Here is a 16266-nt window from a genome sequence, read left to right on the forward strand (position 1 = left end):
GTTCCATTAAGTAACTGTGGTTCAGCATCTTGTGGGAACCCAGCCAACATCACAGCATGTTGGCTAAACCAGTCGTATGATTTACACATTAGGACACAGCGTTGTATGAGCACAGGAAGTGTTCTTTGTTAACCCAGTTTAGAGTTTCAAATGTGCATCAGTCCAACCTTGGTCACACTAATGCTCTATCTAATTCAGTGTTGCCTGCACCATTCACTGCAGCAACACAAGATTTTCCAGTTGTACCTACAAATGCCAAAGATTAAATCTGGGACTTCCTGAATGCAAAACGCATGTGGAGGATGCCTGGGTATAATCCCATTCCAATTATTCATGGCAGCTGGCAGGAGGTCAAATCCCAATGCCAAGTTTCATTATGCCTTGAGGAGATAAGCACTGCAACCCATAGTCTGGGCTTGGGCACCAAAAAAACAGCTCCTGGATGGGGTCTATGACCTGGTTAATGTATGTGAAATTTTACTACTCATGAATGCCTGCATATCTCTGTATAAATATTCTAACTATATGTAGAGGGCGGGGTGTGTGGTAGAATTGGGTCAGTCTTCCCCTTACATTTTTCCATTTGCACTTCTAAAAAGCGCTCAGTAGCTAAATTACTTAAAAGTCATCCTATTAATATTTAATTAAATTTTCCATTCCTTATCTATTTTTAAAATACTTTTATGTGGCCCTGCCCCCTTTTGAAATACCTCCCCCCAATATATGGCATTCAAAAGACAATGTGGGTTTCAATCTAAAAATAAGTGTGTGCCTAGGATGTAGAGAGGTATTCAATCTTTATTGTTTTATCAGTCTCTGAGAGCCAGTTACACAAACTCTTATTTGTAGAATTTCAATCCTTATCATGCCAGAGTAGGAAAAACAAAGAAGGCAGATTAGAAAAGATTCATGAATGTTCAATTATGTGTTTGATAATCACATGGAGTTAAAAGAACTGGAGGTTTCACAAAGACTTGCGTGTCTGCTGAGCCTAATGAAACAACTCTTTTACAGAATGATTTCAAGCCAAGCGAACCATCATTCTATTTTCATACCATTCTAAATCTGAATACAGAATCATCATTTTTGACTCTAGGAAGACAATTTCTTTCATTCATCAGCAATGAGTAAAGCTTCTGGCATTCACCTTTTCTATCATCCAAGCACCTTACATCCAACAAGACCAGGTGGAAAGACCTGGATGAAGCTGTGATGAAACAGCTAATTATAATAGCAAAGGACTTAAGACTTCTGAATACACAGTCTAAAGTAACCTCACTATGTTTTCCAGAGAGCTACAACAGGGCCCAAAGGACCATCCTGGGTTTTTTTATGCTGACAATTTTTCTCAAGTTAGTATTAGAGGTTATTTCTAATTCTTCTTTCCTTCTTGCCTGCCTGCCTGCCTACCAGCCTTCCCTTCCCCATCTTTGAAATAAAATGAAGAGGAAGAGAAAATACAATCTCACACACAGGGAATCTGTAGCCCATATGTAGATACCATGGCATTCCTTGAGTAATGGTAGGGCAAAATGGTTGTCTCAGTCTTTCACCCCCTTCTCAATTTTTTTATTTTATGTTTTTTAGAACTGATTTATGGATATTAATATCATATAATGATTCACAGTAAGTATAAAAACAGAAGTAGCTTTCTTCCCACCAGGTATCAGATCAAACATCGATCTGAGCTCAACTCCCATCCTAGCCCAATGCTTGGGGGAAGAGCCTGGTCCTCATAGCCCTCCAGAAAGCTAAAAGATCCTTCAAATCTCAGTGGGAGATTGTTCAAAAGGGCCAGGTTGGCCATTGAGAAGCTATTGCACATTCAAGGGAAGAACCTGGAGAGCACCCACCCTGTTTAACCTAGTAGGATGGACAGGGCCTGGTGGCTCAGCAGACTGATAGCATTGTGATTAACACCAGCTGTCTGCAATTACTGTAAGTTTGAATCTCACCAGGCTCAAGCTTGACTCGGCCTTCCATCCTTTCTAAGGTAGGTAAATTGAGGACCCAGTTTGTGGGGGCAATAAGCTGACTTTGTATAAATATACAAAAGTATGAAGGCTATTGCTTAATGCATTGTAAGCCACCCTGAGTCTCCGGAGAAGGGCGGTATATAAATCAAATTTTAAAAAAATAAAAAAAAATAAAAATACTTTCAGGGAAAGGCAATCCCAGAAATAAGCTGCCTCTGTGTCAAGGAGAATCTTCAACAAGTACCTTATATTGCATTTAGAAAGCAACCAAGGGCCAATTCAGCTCACACAGCAGTGGTGTTCACTCAGGTGAACCAGGGATTATCTGAAATTGTACATCCCCCTGCATTCTGGACCAGTTGCAATTTTCAAATAGGATCTGAATAAGGATCACCCAAATAAGCTGCATAGCAATAATCCAAACAGGAGAGGACTGAAGTATGAATGATGTGACCAAGGCTTCCCATGGGCACAATTGGCACAGCCAATGGATTTGTGCAAAGCTCCCCCCCCTGGCTACAGCTGCTGTCTACTCTTCCAGGAGGAGCTGCAAGTCCAGGCACCAAATTGCACATCATATCTATCAGGGGGAGTTACCCCATCCATAGCTCCACATGCTAGCTTTGGCCACTATGATGGCCCTATGATGTCACCAGACATGCCTCCTAGCCCCCAGGGCTGAATAAAGCAAAAACAACATCAGAAATTACCCACTTCTTCTATGTAGGTTACCTTGAGAGGATATCCTGCTGCACCTACTGTTTGGGGCTTTTTTCAGCAAACATGCAGATAATTGCTGTAATTTTAAACACACTGACTAGAAAGCAAATCCCACTGATCTCAGTTGGACTTGGAACTGAGGAAGAAAGGCCAGAACTATTCTGCCAAGTTACATAAGAAATGCTTACTTCCTGCCTCTGTGGAAAATCAACACATTGACCCATACAGAATATTCAGAGGTTAATACTTTCCACTCTAACATCATCACAATGACCATTTTCCAATACAAAAAAGACTACACACTTGGAGCACAGCCCAGATTTCTGTGTGTTAAAACTGCTTTTACGAGCAAAAGAAACAGTACTGGCAATCTTGATGCTTCTTAGCATTATGGCACATTTATAAAACTGGAATGGAGCAAGTCCACTTTGCAGGCTATTGTGAAATAGTGGAAAACATATGTATTTAATAACTGATTTCTTTTCATTCTCCATTTCTATCCACTATCACTCTGCTATATTTTACTACCCCCTTCCCTAGTATGTTTTCTTTAATATTACCAGTGATCCATTTGTTTCATTAAATCACATTTTTGTCAATAAAAAGGGCAGGTGCAAGGAGATCAATCTGTATCAGGAACACAATAAGGAACAACTTATTGTTTAAAAATCCCCAAGTGATGCTTTTGCAGTTACTGCAGAATAAAAGAAGTAATAGTTAATACTTCTATATATTAAGCAGAGATGGGCAATTTCTAGGTTTGCCTTTTGTTTTGCTTCACCCAGCCCTTGTAGGCCATGGTTGTTGACAGTGCAACAGCATCTGAGATGGCAAGACTAACCATATTGTGGCCTACAGATGCTGCAATAGCAATAGCACTTAAACTTATATACTATTTTACAGTGCTTTCCAGCCCTCTCTAAGCAGTTTACAGAGTCAGCATATTGCCCCCAACAATCTGGGTCCCCATTTTACCGACCTTGGAAGGATGGAAGCCTGAGTCAACCTTGAGCCTGGTGAGATTCAAACTGCCAAACTGCAGGCAGCCAGCAGTCAGCAGAAATAGTCTGCAGTACTGCATTCTAACCACTGCGCCACCACGGCTCATGTTCCCTTAACCATAACCGTTGAAAATTGACAAGACAATTTTCTGTCATTCTGAGGGGGGAAATACCTACTGAAAATCTGCATAAAGTTGTTTAAGGCAGGGCATAGGAAGAGAAATGGGGGGTGCAGCAAAATCTGATTCTGAGTATATATCCCATCACTCGCCCATCAACTTTCTACCACAGTGACCACAATGTTGTCCTGAACCTCCCAATATTTATTTTAAAAGATTTATGTAGCTGCCCATATTGTAATAACAACTTGAGTGGCCTACAAAGGAGTAGAACAACAGAAACCTCCAAACCAAAATCAAGGAGCTCTGGTGGCTCAGCAGACTAATTAACATCCACTTACATCTGCTGCCTGCAATTACTGCAAGTTCAAATCTCACCAGGCTCAAGGTTGACTCAGCCTTCCATCCTTTCTAAAGTAGGTAAAATGAGGACCCAGATTATGGGGGGCAATAAGATGACTTTGTATAAATATACAAAAAGTATGAAGGCTATTGCTTAACGCATTGTAAGCCGCCCTGAGTCTCCGGAGAAGGGCGGCATATAAATCAAATTTAAAAAAAAAAAATCAGCAAAAACTATACAAAGCTCTCCTTCTATCTGCAGTTACCCTTCAACAAAGTGCTACCCACCCATGTTTTCAAAAAGTGAGTCAGCTGCCTTTCTGGGCTCTAGGAATAGCAATAGGACTTAGACTTATATATCGTTCCACAGTGCTTTGTAGCACTCTCTGAATGGTTTACAGTCAGCATATTGCCCTCAACAATCTGGGTCCTCATTTTACCAATCTTGGAAGGATGGAAGGCTGAGTCAATCTTGAACCAGTCAGGATTGAGGGAATCGAACTTCTGACAATGTGAGAAGAGTTAACCTGCAATACTGCATTCTAACCACCGCAACACCACGGCTCTTAATAACCACAGGAATGGTCAAGCCTCTGGTGAGCCTCTGTGAAATAGGACACTGAGCAAGGCAGGCTCCATCCAGTCTGATCCAAATTTATTTATTTTATTTGTATACCGCCCTTCTCCAACAGGGGGCCCTCTTGTGTTTCTGGAAATATTTTTGGGGCACTGAGAAGTAAGCCCATCCAAGGATGTCCTGGCAGCAATTAAGTTATTACTTTCCTTAGCACACCTTTCAAAGAAGAAAGGCAGGGCGGATAGGCCTAATTTCTCCATCCTCAAGAATTTATTACAGAGGGTTCCTCAGAAATTGGTACAAATGAGACCACACAAGCAGACCAGAGGAGAGAACTGCCTCATTTGATCTCCTAAATAAGTAACATTGGCTTACAAACTCTTCATTGTTGTCTTTACTATCTTTGACAAAACTTTGTTTATAGAAAAGATCCACAACATGGAAATAAAAGCTACAACCAGCCCTGTCCAGAGTAGGATCAAGTTTAAGCAGGATTATGTGTTCCCTGCAAATCATTATACTCTGCAAGTAAACAATGGGAAATTAACTTTTCATTCGCTGCTAACCAGACTATCAGAAGTCTAACAGTTCTGCAGTTATTGTTTTTTTTCATTTCACATTAAGGGAACAAAAAAGGACTGATCTAAACAAACCAGCAGAAAAAAACCTTCTCATCTTTCGGCTCTACATCCCCATTATTAACAGGCTTTGCATCAAATTCTGAAATATGACAACTTGATCTGTACAACCCAACATCATTTTAGCAAAGCCGATTTATATTTATAAATTGGGCAATTTATATTTAGAATCTATGGGAATTTAAGTTGTTCATAAAGGACCTCTTGAAGGACAATGGAAGAGTGACTTCCTCTGCATGACCTCCTTTCTCTCCCCTCTTATTATTGCAAGTTGCCAGAGAAGTATTGTTTGGAAAACAATACATTATTTCCAACCTGATTTTAAAAATTATTGTTATTAAGACAAAAAAGCTCCAAAATTTCTTATTCATTTTATAAATGGCTTGTAAATAATTGGCTATAAATTTTCATTCTCTTTCTTCCTAATATAAAGAAAAATCAAAGATAATCCGATTACTACCTGGTTCATGCCCTAATGTGTACTCAGCTCTGGAATAGTGCATACTTACAAAATGCAATGCATAATGTTGCCATTGACTATAACACGACTACTTTTTCCAATCAGATGCCTTCAAGTTTGAGGATTTAATGGCAGATACAACATCTGTAACACACCACCCTTGATGTGAAAATGGCAATACATGCATCATATTGTTTTGTACACGGTGTACTTTAGAACTTGCATTGCTGCGTCTGGTGCAAATATATGTGATGTCATCTGCATCACAACATACATGCCATAATTTGGTCCAGCCTAGTGGACATCTATGAATAACAGAAGGATTTGATAACTGTAATGATATGTATGTTCAGATAGTCTGGTCTATTGCTACACAAATCAGTAAAAATCTAACTCTCTGTTAAAATCTTTTGAATGAAGCATGTACAGAAATTGATTTAGTTAAGAAAAAACAAGAGGTATTTGGTATTATGTGTATCATATGCAATATTATTAACATTAATTTTGAATCAATACCTATTAATTAGAGAGCACAACAGAGGTTTTGGTTATCTAAAGAGGGATTGTCTTGCAAATGATACACTGTATGTGCACATTTCATAGAGCAGAGTTAGCTTAGAGATGTGACATTGGACCAGGGACACACAACTTCCTTCGGCTTTATCACATAAGTGTTACAGCTGAACATGTAGAGCTCCAGACAACTTGTTTTACCAAATAAATACATACCACAAAAAGTTACAAGTTGCAGATATTTGTTTACACAATCCACCTTCCTTTGGAAGATTTGGTCATTTCCCCTACTCTGTTCAACATCTACATGAAGCCAATATACTCAGTGATATAACTTTACCCCAGGCCTAGTGGGGGAAGAGATGGAAATCATGACCCAGCATCTGGAGACTATGTGGATCTTGATGGAAAAAGTAGGTTCAGTCCAAACAAAGTCATTGTTGATTCAGAGGCTAACTGATGCCAGGACTATGACATCTGCAGCTCTTGACGGGATTGTGTTCCCTCAGAAAGAGCAGTATAATGATCTGGGAGTCCTCCAAAGCTCTCAGCTCCTTCCCAAAGAGCAGGTGGAGACTATGGCCAGAAGGGCTTTTGCAGAGCTTCAACTGGTATAACTAGCTGCAGCTTTATCTGGGACAGGATGCATTGAATGTCACTCGTGTCTCTGTCATCTCTCAATTAGATTAATTCATTCTACACATGATTGTCTTTGAAGACCACTTGGAAAATTCAGCTAGCCCAGAACACAGCAACATGGGTCCTCAGTGATCAGCAACAGTACTAACATGTTACACTCCTATTGCATGAACTGCACTGGTTACCAGTAGGTTCCCAAACACAATTCAGGGTGCTTCATGTGAAGCCCTTTAAGTCTCAGGGCTTTCCTCAGTAGTATCTACCCATCCTATAGGGAATACTACTCTAAGGGTCTCCATCTGCCAGAAGATACAATGTGAGGGAGCCCAATGGCAAGTGTTCTACATAACAATTCCCTCCTCTGGAACAGTTTGCCTCCTGAAGCGCAGATGGCCCCCACCCCATGGCCATCCAGAAGTACATGAAGACAGGGCTTTTCCAGAGTCCCTTTGGGGATTAACTAAACCCAATGGTGCCCTATTCCATAACCGGAACTGCTATTTCAATTAATTCTTAATCTGATTTCGTATTATGTTTTTATTAGGCAAGCTCTATAAGCCACCTACAGTCTGGTTGGTTTCAGGCAACAGAAAAAAAATTCACAAAGTCATAAAAGATAGAAGGCATCCTGATTATGTCAAGGATTTTTACTTTGCACATAAAACTTCTAAAAGTGAGGACAATTTAATGAGACTTTGTTGTAAGCAGAATTGATACGGTATCAGATTGACCCCCTCCCTCCCCTGAGAAACAACACCTTTTCTGAGGTGGCAATGGAACGGTGAAGGAGTTGGAAAGACAGATATCTCATTATAGAGGAATTCCCATCAAACATCTGGACTTTTTGTAAATATGGAAGAAATGGGATCATTATCGCTTTACACACCTATTATCTGGTTGCACCTTCCAGTTGGCTGCATGTTTGACACTAGTGAGAAAGAGGCTGCATATCAGTGCCTTTAACAATGAGAAGGAGAATTTAGAAATAGATAGGTGATATCATTTCAGATTATAGATGACGAACACCCTCTGGAATGATTCCATGATTATTTTCTAGGTGGGGTCATCAAAAACAGTACCTGATTGTTTTAATTTGAAGTAGGACCATTCTATCATCTCATTCTACTACAATCTAAAGCTGATTGAACACTAGCCCTATGGCAGTGATGGATAACCTTTTCAGCGCAGAGTACCAAAAGCGTGTGTGACCCCTCCATGTGCCCCACCCATCCACCCCCACACATGCACGCATGGCCCCTGCCTGCGTCCCATCCCCCATGCATGCACACACGCCCCCCATGCATGTGCACGCAACCCTCCCCACGCATGCGCGGCAGAGACTCAAAAACCAGCTGGCTAGCGGGAGGTGCACGCGCATGCACAGCAGAGCTGAGCTGGGGCTATGGCTCACGTGCCCACAAAGAGGGCTCTGCGTGCCACCTGTGGCACGCATGCCATAGGTTTGCCATCATGGCCCTATGGCATAGAAAGAATCGTAGCATCTTCCAATACAATTGAGACAACATTCAAAAGAATATTGGCATGGGCACCCAGATCAGCCACAATGACATCACGTGACATTACTTGCCTGCACCTTACATGAATACATGAGCCGAGGTGGCGCAGTGGTTAGAGTGCAGTACTGCAGCTACTTCAGCTGACTGCTAGTTCAGCAGATCAGCGGATCAAATCTCACCGGCTCAAGGTTGACTCAGCCTTCCATCCTTCCGAGGTGGGTAAAATGAGGACCCAGATTGTTGGGGGCAATATGCTATTTAGTATACTGTCTTTGGTGTAAGCCGCCCAGAGTCCTCGGAGAGTGGGCGGCATAGAAATATGACTAATAAAATAAATAAAATAAATAAATACTCCTGATATCAAGAAGCTATTTCAGCTCCCAAAGTCACATGATGGATTAAGGATGAGGAGAACTGTATCTCCAAAACTGGATGGTCTCAGCTTTTCTATTCTTGTGGACTCCTACATGAATTACCAATGTAGCTAATTTTCATACTTGTATGTTTGGAGGAAGTAATACTGGCAAGTAAAGCAGACATATCAGTCTTCTCTACATGGCCTCCACTTTTTGGCAATCCTGCCAGCAGCATTGGAAGTAAAAGCAGCTCCCATTCGTGCCATGTTTACCCAGGGCATTTAAGTTCTGCCATTTTTCCAAGGACAACTCAACAGCTCTGTGAGGCCAGTGATGTTGAGAAGTGTCACTGACCTAAATCAAGCTTCACTTGGCAAACTGAATCAGCATCTCTGCTGTTCTGATCTAATGCTTTCACACCTAATGCCAGTTGCTCTTGGGAGAAAAACCATCTCATTCTTTACAAAATTTACTTCCAATTAAATCTGCACAGAATCAAGTGGTCAATGCACTTCAATTCCACGTAGCCAGAAGCCGGAATGTTTTCGCATTACTTTCCTAAGCTTAAATTCTTTTACTAGCAATCACTAGACAGAAAAGTATGTGCATAGATACACAAACACCCACACAATCAATTATTAGCTGCTTTCTGAAGTTTAGGTGTACATTTGCTAGGTTCAAATTATCAGCTAGCCTTAGCCCCTAACTAAATGTAACATACTGATAAAAGGGAATATTTATAGTTGAGTTGAACGGTTACTCCTAAATGTAACATCTACATTTTAATTAATCCAGTTTTTCAACTTCCAATGCCACTAACATATTTTAGTGCAGCCAAAAGCCAGACAGTGAGGGATTTGGCAAATATAACCAAATTTGATTATCAAGCACTGAGTCATAAATGGCAAATTTAACTCCAGCCTCAGTAGTACCTCCCAAAGCTCTCCTCACTAGTCATTTCTATATGGCTGAATTCACACAAAAGAATAAAATAAGATAAAATAGGAGTTTGTGGTTTAGCCACTATTTAATTTAATTAAATTAAATTTAATATCATATTTCTATGCCGCCCAACTCCCAAGGGACTCTCCAACTATCTCCAAATTTCATGTGAATCGGTTCATCTGATTAAATTGTAATATTATATACTTGGATGAAGTGAGCTATGTGAATGCAGAGATTCTATCACATCGATCTAGGTCAAGGGTTTTCAAACTTGGCAACTTTTAAGACTTGTGGACTTCAACTTCCAGAATTCCTAAGCCAGTCAGTTTGTACATCCCTGATCGAGGTGTGTTGCTCAATCCAGCCAATAATTAAATATTGGCTAGTAATTCCTAGAGTCAAACTAATCACTAAATCTGGGGAGTAAAGTACATGGGGCAAAATCTGTCCACCCATCTCTAACAGATCCCCAGACACAAATCTTTGTTAAAGCTAAGTTGTGGAAGAACATCAATTTATTAAAGTTTTCAACAGCAGCTTCTTGTTCCTTAGGTTGCAGGCCCACCAGAAATCACTGGATTCCCTTAACCAGGGGTGTCAAACTGGTGGCCCGCAGGCCAGATGCATCACGCACAGGTCAAGCCCATCCCAGCTCCACAAAGGCAAAAAAAGTCATGATACGTCATGTGATGCAATCGAGTTTAACACCCGTGCCTTAGACAGAAAATGAATTCTTTGAATAAATTTTTGGTTCTGAAATGATCTAGAAATCATCTTCATCTGAGTTATATGTGGGTCTAGAACAGGGGTGTCAAATTCAAGGCCTGGGGGCCAGATCTGATCTGTCTGGTGCTTAGATCTGGCCCGTGGGGGCCCCCTGGAAACAGCAAAGGACTGGCCCACAGTGCCTCCGCCAGTGAAAACGGAGCTCCGTATTTATTTATTTATTTATTTATTTATTTATTTATTTGTTCGATTTATATGCCGCCCTTCTCCGGAGACTCAGGGCAGCTTACAATGCATTAAACAATAGCCTTCATACTTTTGTATGAAGTATGCTTAGCCCTGCTTAGTAGGGCTTTCGCCCCCCACCCCCAAGCAGTGTTCTTTTTATACAAAGTCAGTTTATTGCCCCCACAATCTGGGTCCTCATTTTACCTACCTCGGAAGGATGGGAGGCTGAGTCAATCTTGAGCCTGGTGAGATTTGAACTTGCAGTAATTGCAGGCAGCTGGCAGCTAAGTACTACTTAACAGCACTTTAGTCCGCTGCACCACCAAGGGTCTTTGCTGGCAGAGGGCTGCAGGAGGCTGTTGCAGCTGAAAATGGAACTCGCAAGGACCGCATGCACTCTCCCGAGCTCCATTTTCACTGGCAGAGTGTTGCAGGAGGCTGTTGCAGCCGAAAACGGAGCTCAGGAGCCTGTTTTCACTGGCAGAGCACTTGGGCCACCACAGGTGCCCGACACAAGTGACGTCAAGCTGGCCATGCCCACCCTAGCAATGCTCACTCTGCCCCTCCCCAAGGTCAAACATAACCCTGATGCGGCCCTCAATGAAATCAATTTGGTCTAGAACAGGGTTAGGTGCTGGACTAGAAACCAAGAGGCTATGAATTCTAGTCCTTCCTTAGGCCTGGGAATTGGTTGAGTGACTTTGAGCCAGTCATTCCCTCAGCCCAACCCACCTCATAGAGTTGTTGTTGTGGGGAAGAACAGGGGGAAGGAGCTTTTTGTATGTCACCCTTGAGTGGTAGAAATAACAGCGGGATGCAAATCAAATAAGTAAAGGCTTAATGAAACATACATCAAAGGCAAAACTGATATGCAAACAGTCTTTCCAAATACTGATTAAACTATCAGCATTTTCCTACTTAACAGAAGTAAGTTACCTTCTAAGTATTAGAATTTACAGCCTGCAGACACGATGTGCATCAATTGCAGTGCACAGATGACATACCTACAGTTGGACAATGCCTCCCCGAGCCCTGGGAGCAGAGATTCTATTGTCAACTCCTAGCAATGCGTAACTAACACTGCATCAAGGACAAGGATATATTCATGGCTATTCCTAGCACGATTATATGGTGCAGTCAGTTCCCCAGCAGTACCAAAAGTCTAAAAAGGAACAATGACAATATTCAGAGTTACACACAGCAAAAAAGCACAGAACTGCACTGTCAGTGTTCTGAAGATACTGTGCATACAAAACGATTCGCTTCCCCTTCAGAGAGAGCAAAAGCTGTTTCTAGAGGTCTAACATAACTTTTAGGACTAAGTAATAGGAGACTCGTGCAAAGAATAGCCACTATGAAATAATAGACATCAGCTCTGAGCTAGCCATGTCTGCAGTTATTGACAGGGGCCAGATACTGCTTGGGGCAAGTGGGTGAGATAACATTCTGCAGTGGACACAAATGTACTCTGGAACAGGGGTCTCCAATCTTGGTGACTTTTAAGCCTGGAGGACTTCAACTCCCAGAATTCCCCAGCCAGCTTTGCTGAAGTCCTCCAGGCTTAAAAGTCACCAAGATTGGAGACCCCTGCTCTGGAATGTAGGAAGGCAAAGACACAAAAACAGAACAGGGGTTCTCAAATCCAACACATTCACGAACAGTGAGGCCGTGAGAACAGCAACCAGCAAAGTGAGCCACAGAATGCACATTTCCCACAGACGCGCAGGCTTTACACGTTCATTTGCTTGTTTGTTTTGCAGCTACCAAGGCAAACTACCGTGCAATTCCCCCTCTTGTACTTGCCAGCGCAATCAGCAGCGCAGCGCCCCAAGCGCAACACTCTGGAGAGAGAAAAACGCACGCAGTACAGGCGCAGGAATGCGTACCAGTTCCCAAGGCTATACAGGCTGCAGGATTTTCCTGGGGGAAAAGAGGGCTCTTTTTCCTTGTAGCCCCCCTGACCGAGGCTTCCAAAGCGAAGCAGCCTTAAAGAGCCAGGAGACCAGGAGGGCCATAGGTACATCAGTGACATATAAAGCCACACAAGAGATCCAAGAATACACTCACTCTCTCTCTCTCTCTCTCTCTCTCTCTCTCTCTCTCTCTCTCTCTCTCTCCTCCCTGCAGGGCAGGGGTGAAATCCAAAATTTTTCCCTACCGGTTCTGTGGGTATGGTTTGGTGGGCGTGGCAGGGGAAGGATATTGCAAAATCTCCATTCCCACCCCACTCCAGGGGAAGGATACTGCAAAATCTCTATTCCTATCCCACTCTGGGGCCATCCAGAGGTGGTATCTGCCGGTTCTCCGAACTACTCAAAATTTCCGCTACCGGTTCTTCAGAACCTGTTAGATCCTGCTGGATTTCACCCCTGCTGCAGGGCTCTGGGTGCCAAAAGTCAGGACGTGCAACTCGCACTGGGTTTGAAATGTAAAAGCACCGGGGGAAACACACACACACACACACACACACACAGAGACGCCACTCCGGGACTCTCGGTCACCCGCAGCGCAGGCGAGACGCACGCAAACCTACCGGCGGGGCCGGGGAGTTGTAGCCTGAGGCCAGCTTGGCCGCCTGCCTCTGGAGTTCGGCCAGCTTGGCTTGGCAGCTTCTGCACCATTCCCCTTTGGAGGCTTCTTCGAAGTGGCCCAGCTCGCCCGCCGAGGCGGCTCCGGCTCCCTCCGGAGCTGGGCGGCTGCCGCATCGGTCTTCGGGGACGGCCGGCTGGAGGGGTCTCTTGCGCTGAGGGAAGTCGAGGGAGAGCGGCGTGATTTCGCGCCGAGAGCCGCCTTCGGTTACCTGCAAGAGACAAACGGAGCAGAGCAAAGATGAGGAGGCGCTTTGGGACCAAGGGGCGGTGTGTGGGGGGGGGGTGCAGAGGGCGAGACAGAAAACTCCCCCCTCTCTGTGCAGCGCTATAAGCGAGCTGAAGGGAACCTTTTTCCCACTCACCCCCAGCACCGGCGGCATGTCAGATCCCAGGCAGGACTCCAGCAACCGGACTATCAGCCGAGCAGATCCGGAGCTGGCAAGTAAACTATAAGAGCGGCGGCAAAGGGAAGCCTCCCGGCTCGGATCTGGCCAGCAAGCCCATCGCGGAAACCTCGAGAAGCCCCCGGGACGCAGGAAACTTCCAGCCAGGCGCTCCCGCTTTGCTTCTGCACCCGGAGGAAAGTCGCGGCGATAAGTCAATCCGCTCCGGCTCCCGCTGTTACGGGACGCTGCCTCCCGTGTTGCCGAGCAGGAAAAGTGTGGAGGGTTTGCAAAGTTCAAAAGAGAGAAGTCCCGGGCAGAGCCGACGGGGAGGGGGAGGGGGAGGAGGAGGGGAGGGGAGGGGAGGGGAGGGAAACTTAGCTCGCCGTTCTCCGCCCACCCCGGCGCGGAAAGGAGGCTGAGCACGTGGAAATGCGGGGAGGGGAAGGGAGGGGAGCGGAGGAGAGGAGAGGAAGCCCCTTTGGCAGCTGCGGTGTTTTCCCTCCGGGATTCCAAAGGCGAGGGGGTCTCGGCGGAGGGGCGTGGGCAGAGCTGGCTGTTGAAGTTGCCTTTTGGGCCCAGGTCTGCTTTTAAAATCAGGATGGGAGGAGGAGAAAGGGAGGGAGGGAGGGAGGGAAACGTATAGGCGTGTTATGAATTACGCTGCTTTTTTAAAAAAAGCAATTCTGGGAATCTCTGCATGGTGTAAATTTATCACGGGATGACTCCCAGTCCCACTGACCAGAATCGGATTTATAGCTTTGCCTTAGATTTGAAACAAATGACTCTCTTCCTCCCAAATCTGAGCCTGCCTTCCTGAGTTTCAAGTAATTATCCTACCCAAAGGTACTTATCACATGATTTGTTGGCCTTGTTATCACCTGAATCACTTTGGAATCCAATCTACTGAAGTGTATATTGGCTGTGAAGCACTGCCTTTGAATACCCAAATATCTCTATCTCTATATCCCTCCCTCTTTCTCTCCCCTCCCTCTCTCCCCTCCTCCTCTCTCTTCTTACCTCCATCTCTCTCTCTTCCTCCCTCTCCCTCTCTCTCACCTACCCCCTCTCTCTCCTTCCCTCCCTCCATCTCTCTCTCTCCCTCCATCTCTCTCCCCTCCCTCTCTCTTTCTCTCTCTCTCCCTGTCTCTCTCTCCCATCCTCTCCCTCTCTCTCTCTTCCCCCTCTCTCTCTCCCTCCCTCCATCTCTCTCTCTCCCTCCATCTCTCTCCCCTCCCTCTCTCTTTCTCTCTCTCTCCCTGTCTCTCTCTCCCATCCTCTCCCTCTCTCTCTCTTCCCCCTCTCTCTCTCCCTCCCTCCATCTCTCTCTCTCCCTCCATCTCTCTCCCCTCCCTCTCTCTTTCTCTCTCCCTGTCTCTCTCTCCCATCCTCTCCCTCTCTCCCCCCCTCTCTCCCTCCCTCCATCTCTCTCCCCTCCCTCTCTCTCCCCTCCCTCCCTCTCTCTCTCTTCCCCTCCTCTCTCTCCCTCCCTCCATCTCTCTCTCCCCTCCCTCTCTCTCCCCTCCCTCCCTCTCTTTCTCTCTCTCCATTCCCCCTCTCTCTCTCCCTCCCTCCATCTCCCTCTCTACCTCCCTCCATCTCTCCCTCTCTTCCCTCCACCCCTCTCTCTCCCTCCCACTCCCTCTCCCCTCTCTCTCCCTCCCTCTCCCTCTCTTTCTTGATTTGAATTAGGTAAGGTGGATCTCTAGTTCAGAGACCTAATCAGGCCCATGAGTGTTACCAAAGTCCACCTTAGGAAAGACTCAAGTGATACTCCCATCTTTCTTCAAAGCCCTGCCTTCAATAACTCCATGGCTCTGGAAAAGGACCTTTAAAAATATTAGAGACTTTTGCATTAGATAATGAAACGGTGGAGAAAAAAACAGTCCTCAGTAAGTGCGTAGGGAACCACAGAGCAACCTGGAAGGTAATGGCTCCTAATCACTCCTTGATCCTAAGGTATGGAACCCCTTTGTCACCAATTACTTCAGATTCAGCTGTACTATCACTTTTCTAAGTCATTCAGCTCCGGAAACAAACAAAATCCAGTCATTGACAGTTCCCCAGCCTGGATATAAAGTGGGATATCTTCTATTACCTAAAAACTGAAGGGAAATGTCAGTGAACAAAGAAGCTTTATTAATATTTAATCAGTTTATTAGCTGCATCAGTTGCCAAAGCAGCTTTAGGCAGTATACAAAGATAAAATAATTACTTAAAACAAGGTGTCCAAAACAAAAATGGCAAGAATTCCAAAGCAGCAATTGGAGAGATGGGGTCCAACAGGCATCCAGAGGACAGACCATGGAGGGTGTTAGGTAACTGGATGAAACTAGGTTGGAACAAGTGCTGTAGAAAAATGAAGGGCTCAACTTTAGTTTCTCTTTGTATTTGTTGATCCCTGGTTACTAGGTTGGAACAACTTTGAAAATTGTGTAAGATGTAGAGGTTTATTTCCTTCAACACCAGCATTCAGAGGCAGCTAGTGAAATTAATTGGCAGTGGATGTAAAAGAGACAAGAAAAAGTACTTTTT

At 44.3% G+C, this 16266-nt stretch overlaps 1 protein-coding gene across 7 annotated transcripts in view; it reads right to left on the bottom strand.

The window, feature by feature from the left end:
• KIF26A (kinesin family member 26A) overlaps positions 1-14323 on the bottom strand; it is a 161899-nt gene extending 147576 nt beyond the window's left edge. For 3 of the 7 annotated variants that reach the window (XM_060687303.2, XM_087871852.1, XM_087871847.1), the window contains exons 1-2: positions 13711-14045; positions 13291-13557 (exon numbers count right to left, since the gene is read on the bottom strand). In XM_060687303.2, coding sequence (XP_060543286.2) covers positions 13291-13462 — 172 coding nt within the window. In that variant the 5' untranslated portion in view covers positions 13463-13557; positions 13711-14045. Of the gene's footprint in view, positions 1-13290; positions 13558-13710 lie in introns of all 7 variants that reach the window. The other 4 variants (XM_087871868.1, XM_087871866.1, XM_034418563.3 and 1 more) reach the window with 3 other exon arrangements.
• Between the last annotated feature and the right edge of the window lie 1943 nt (positions 14324-16266).

The sequence above is a fragment of the Pantherophis guttatus genome, chromosome 1 (assembly GCF_059756535.1).
Source record: "Pantherophis guttatus breed Tessera chromosome 1, ASM5975653v1, whole genome shotgun sequence".
NCBI lineage: Eukaryota > Metazoa > Chordata > Lepidosauria > Squamata > Colubridae > Pantherophis > Pantherophis guttatus.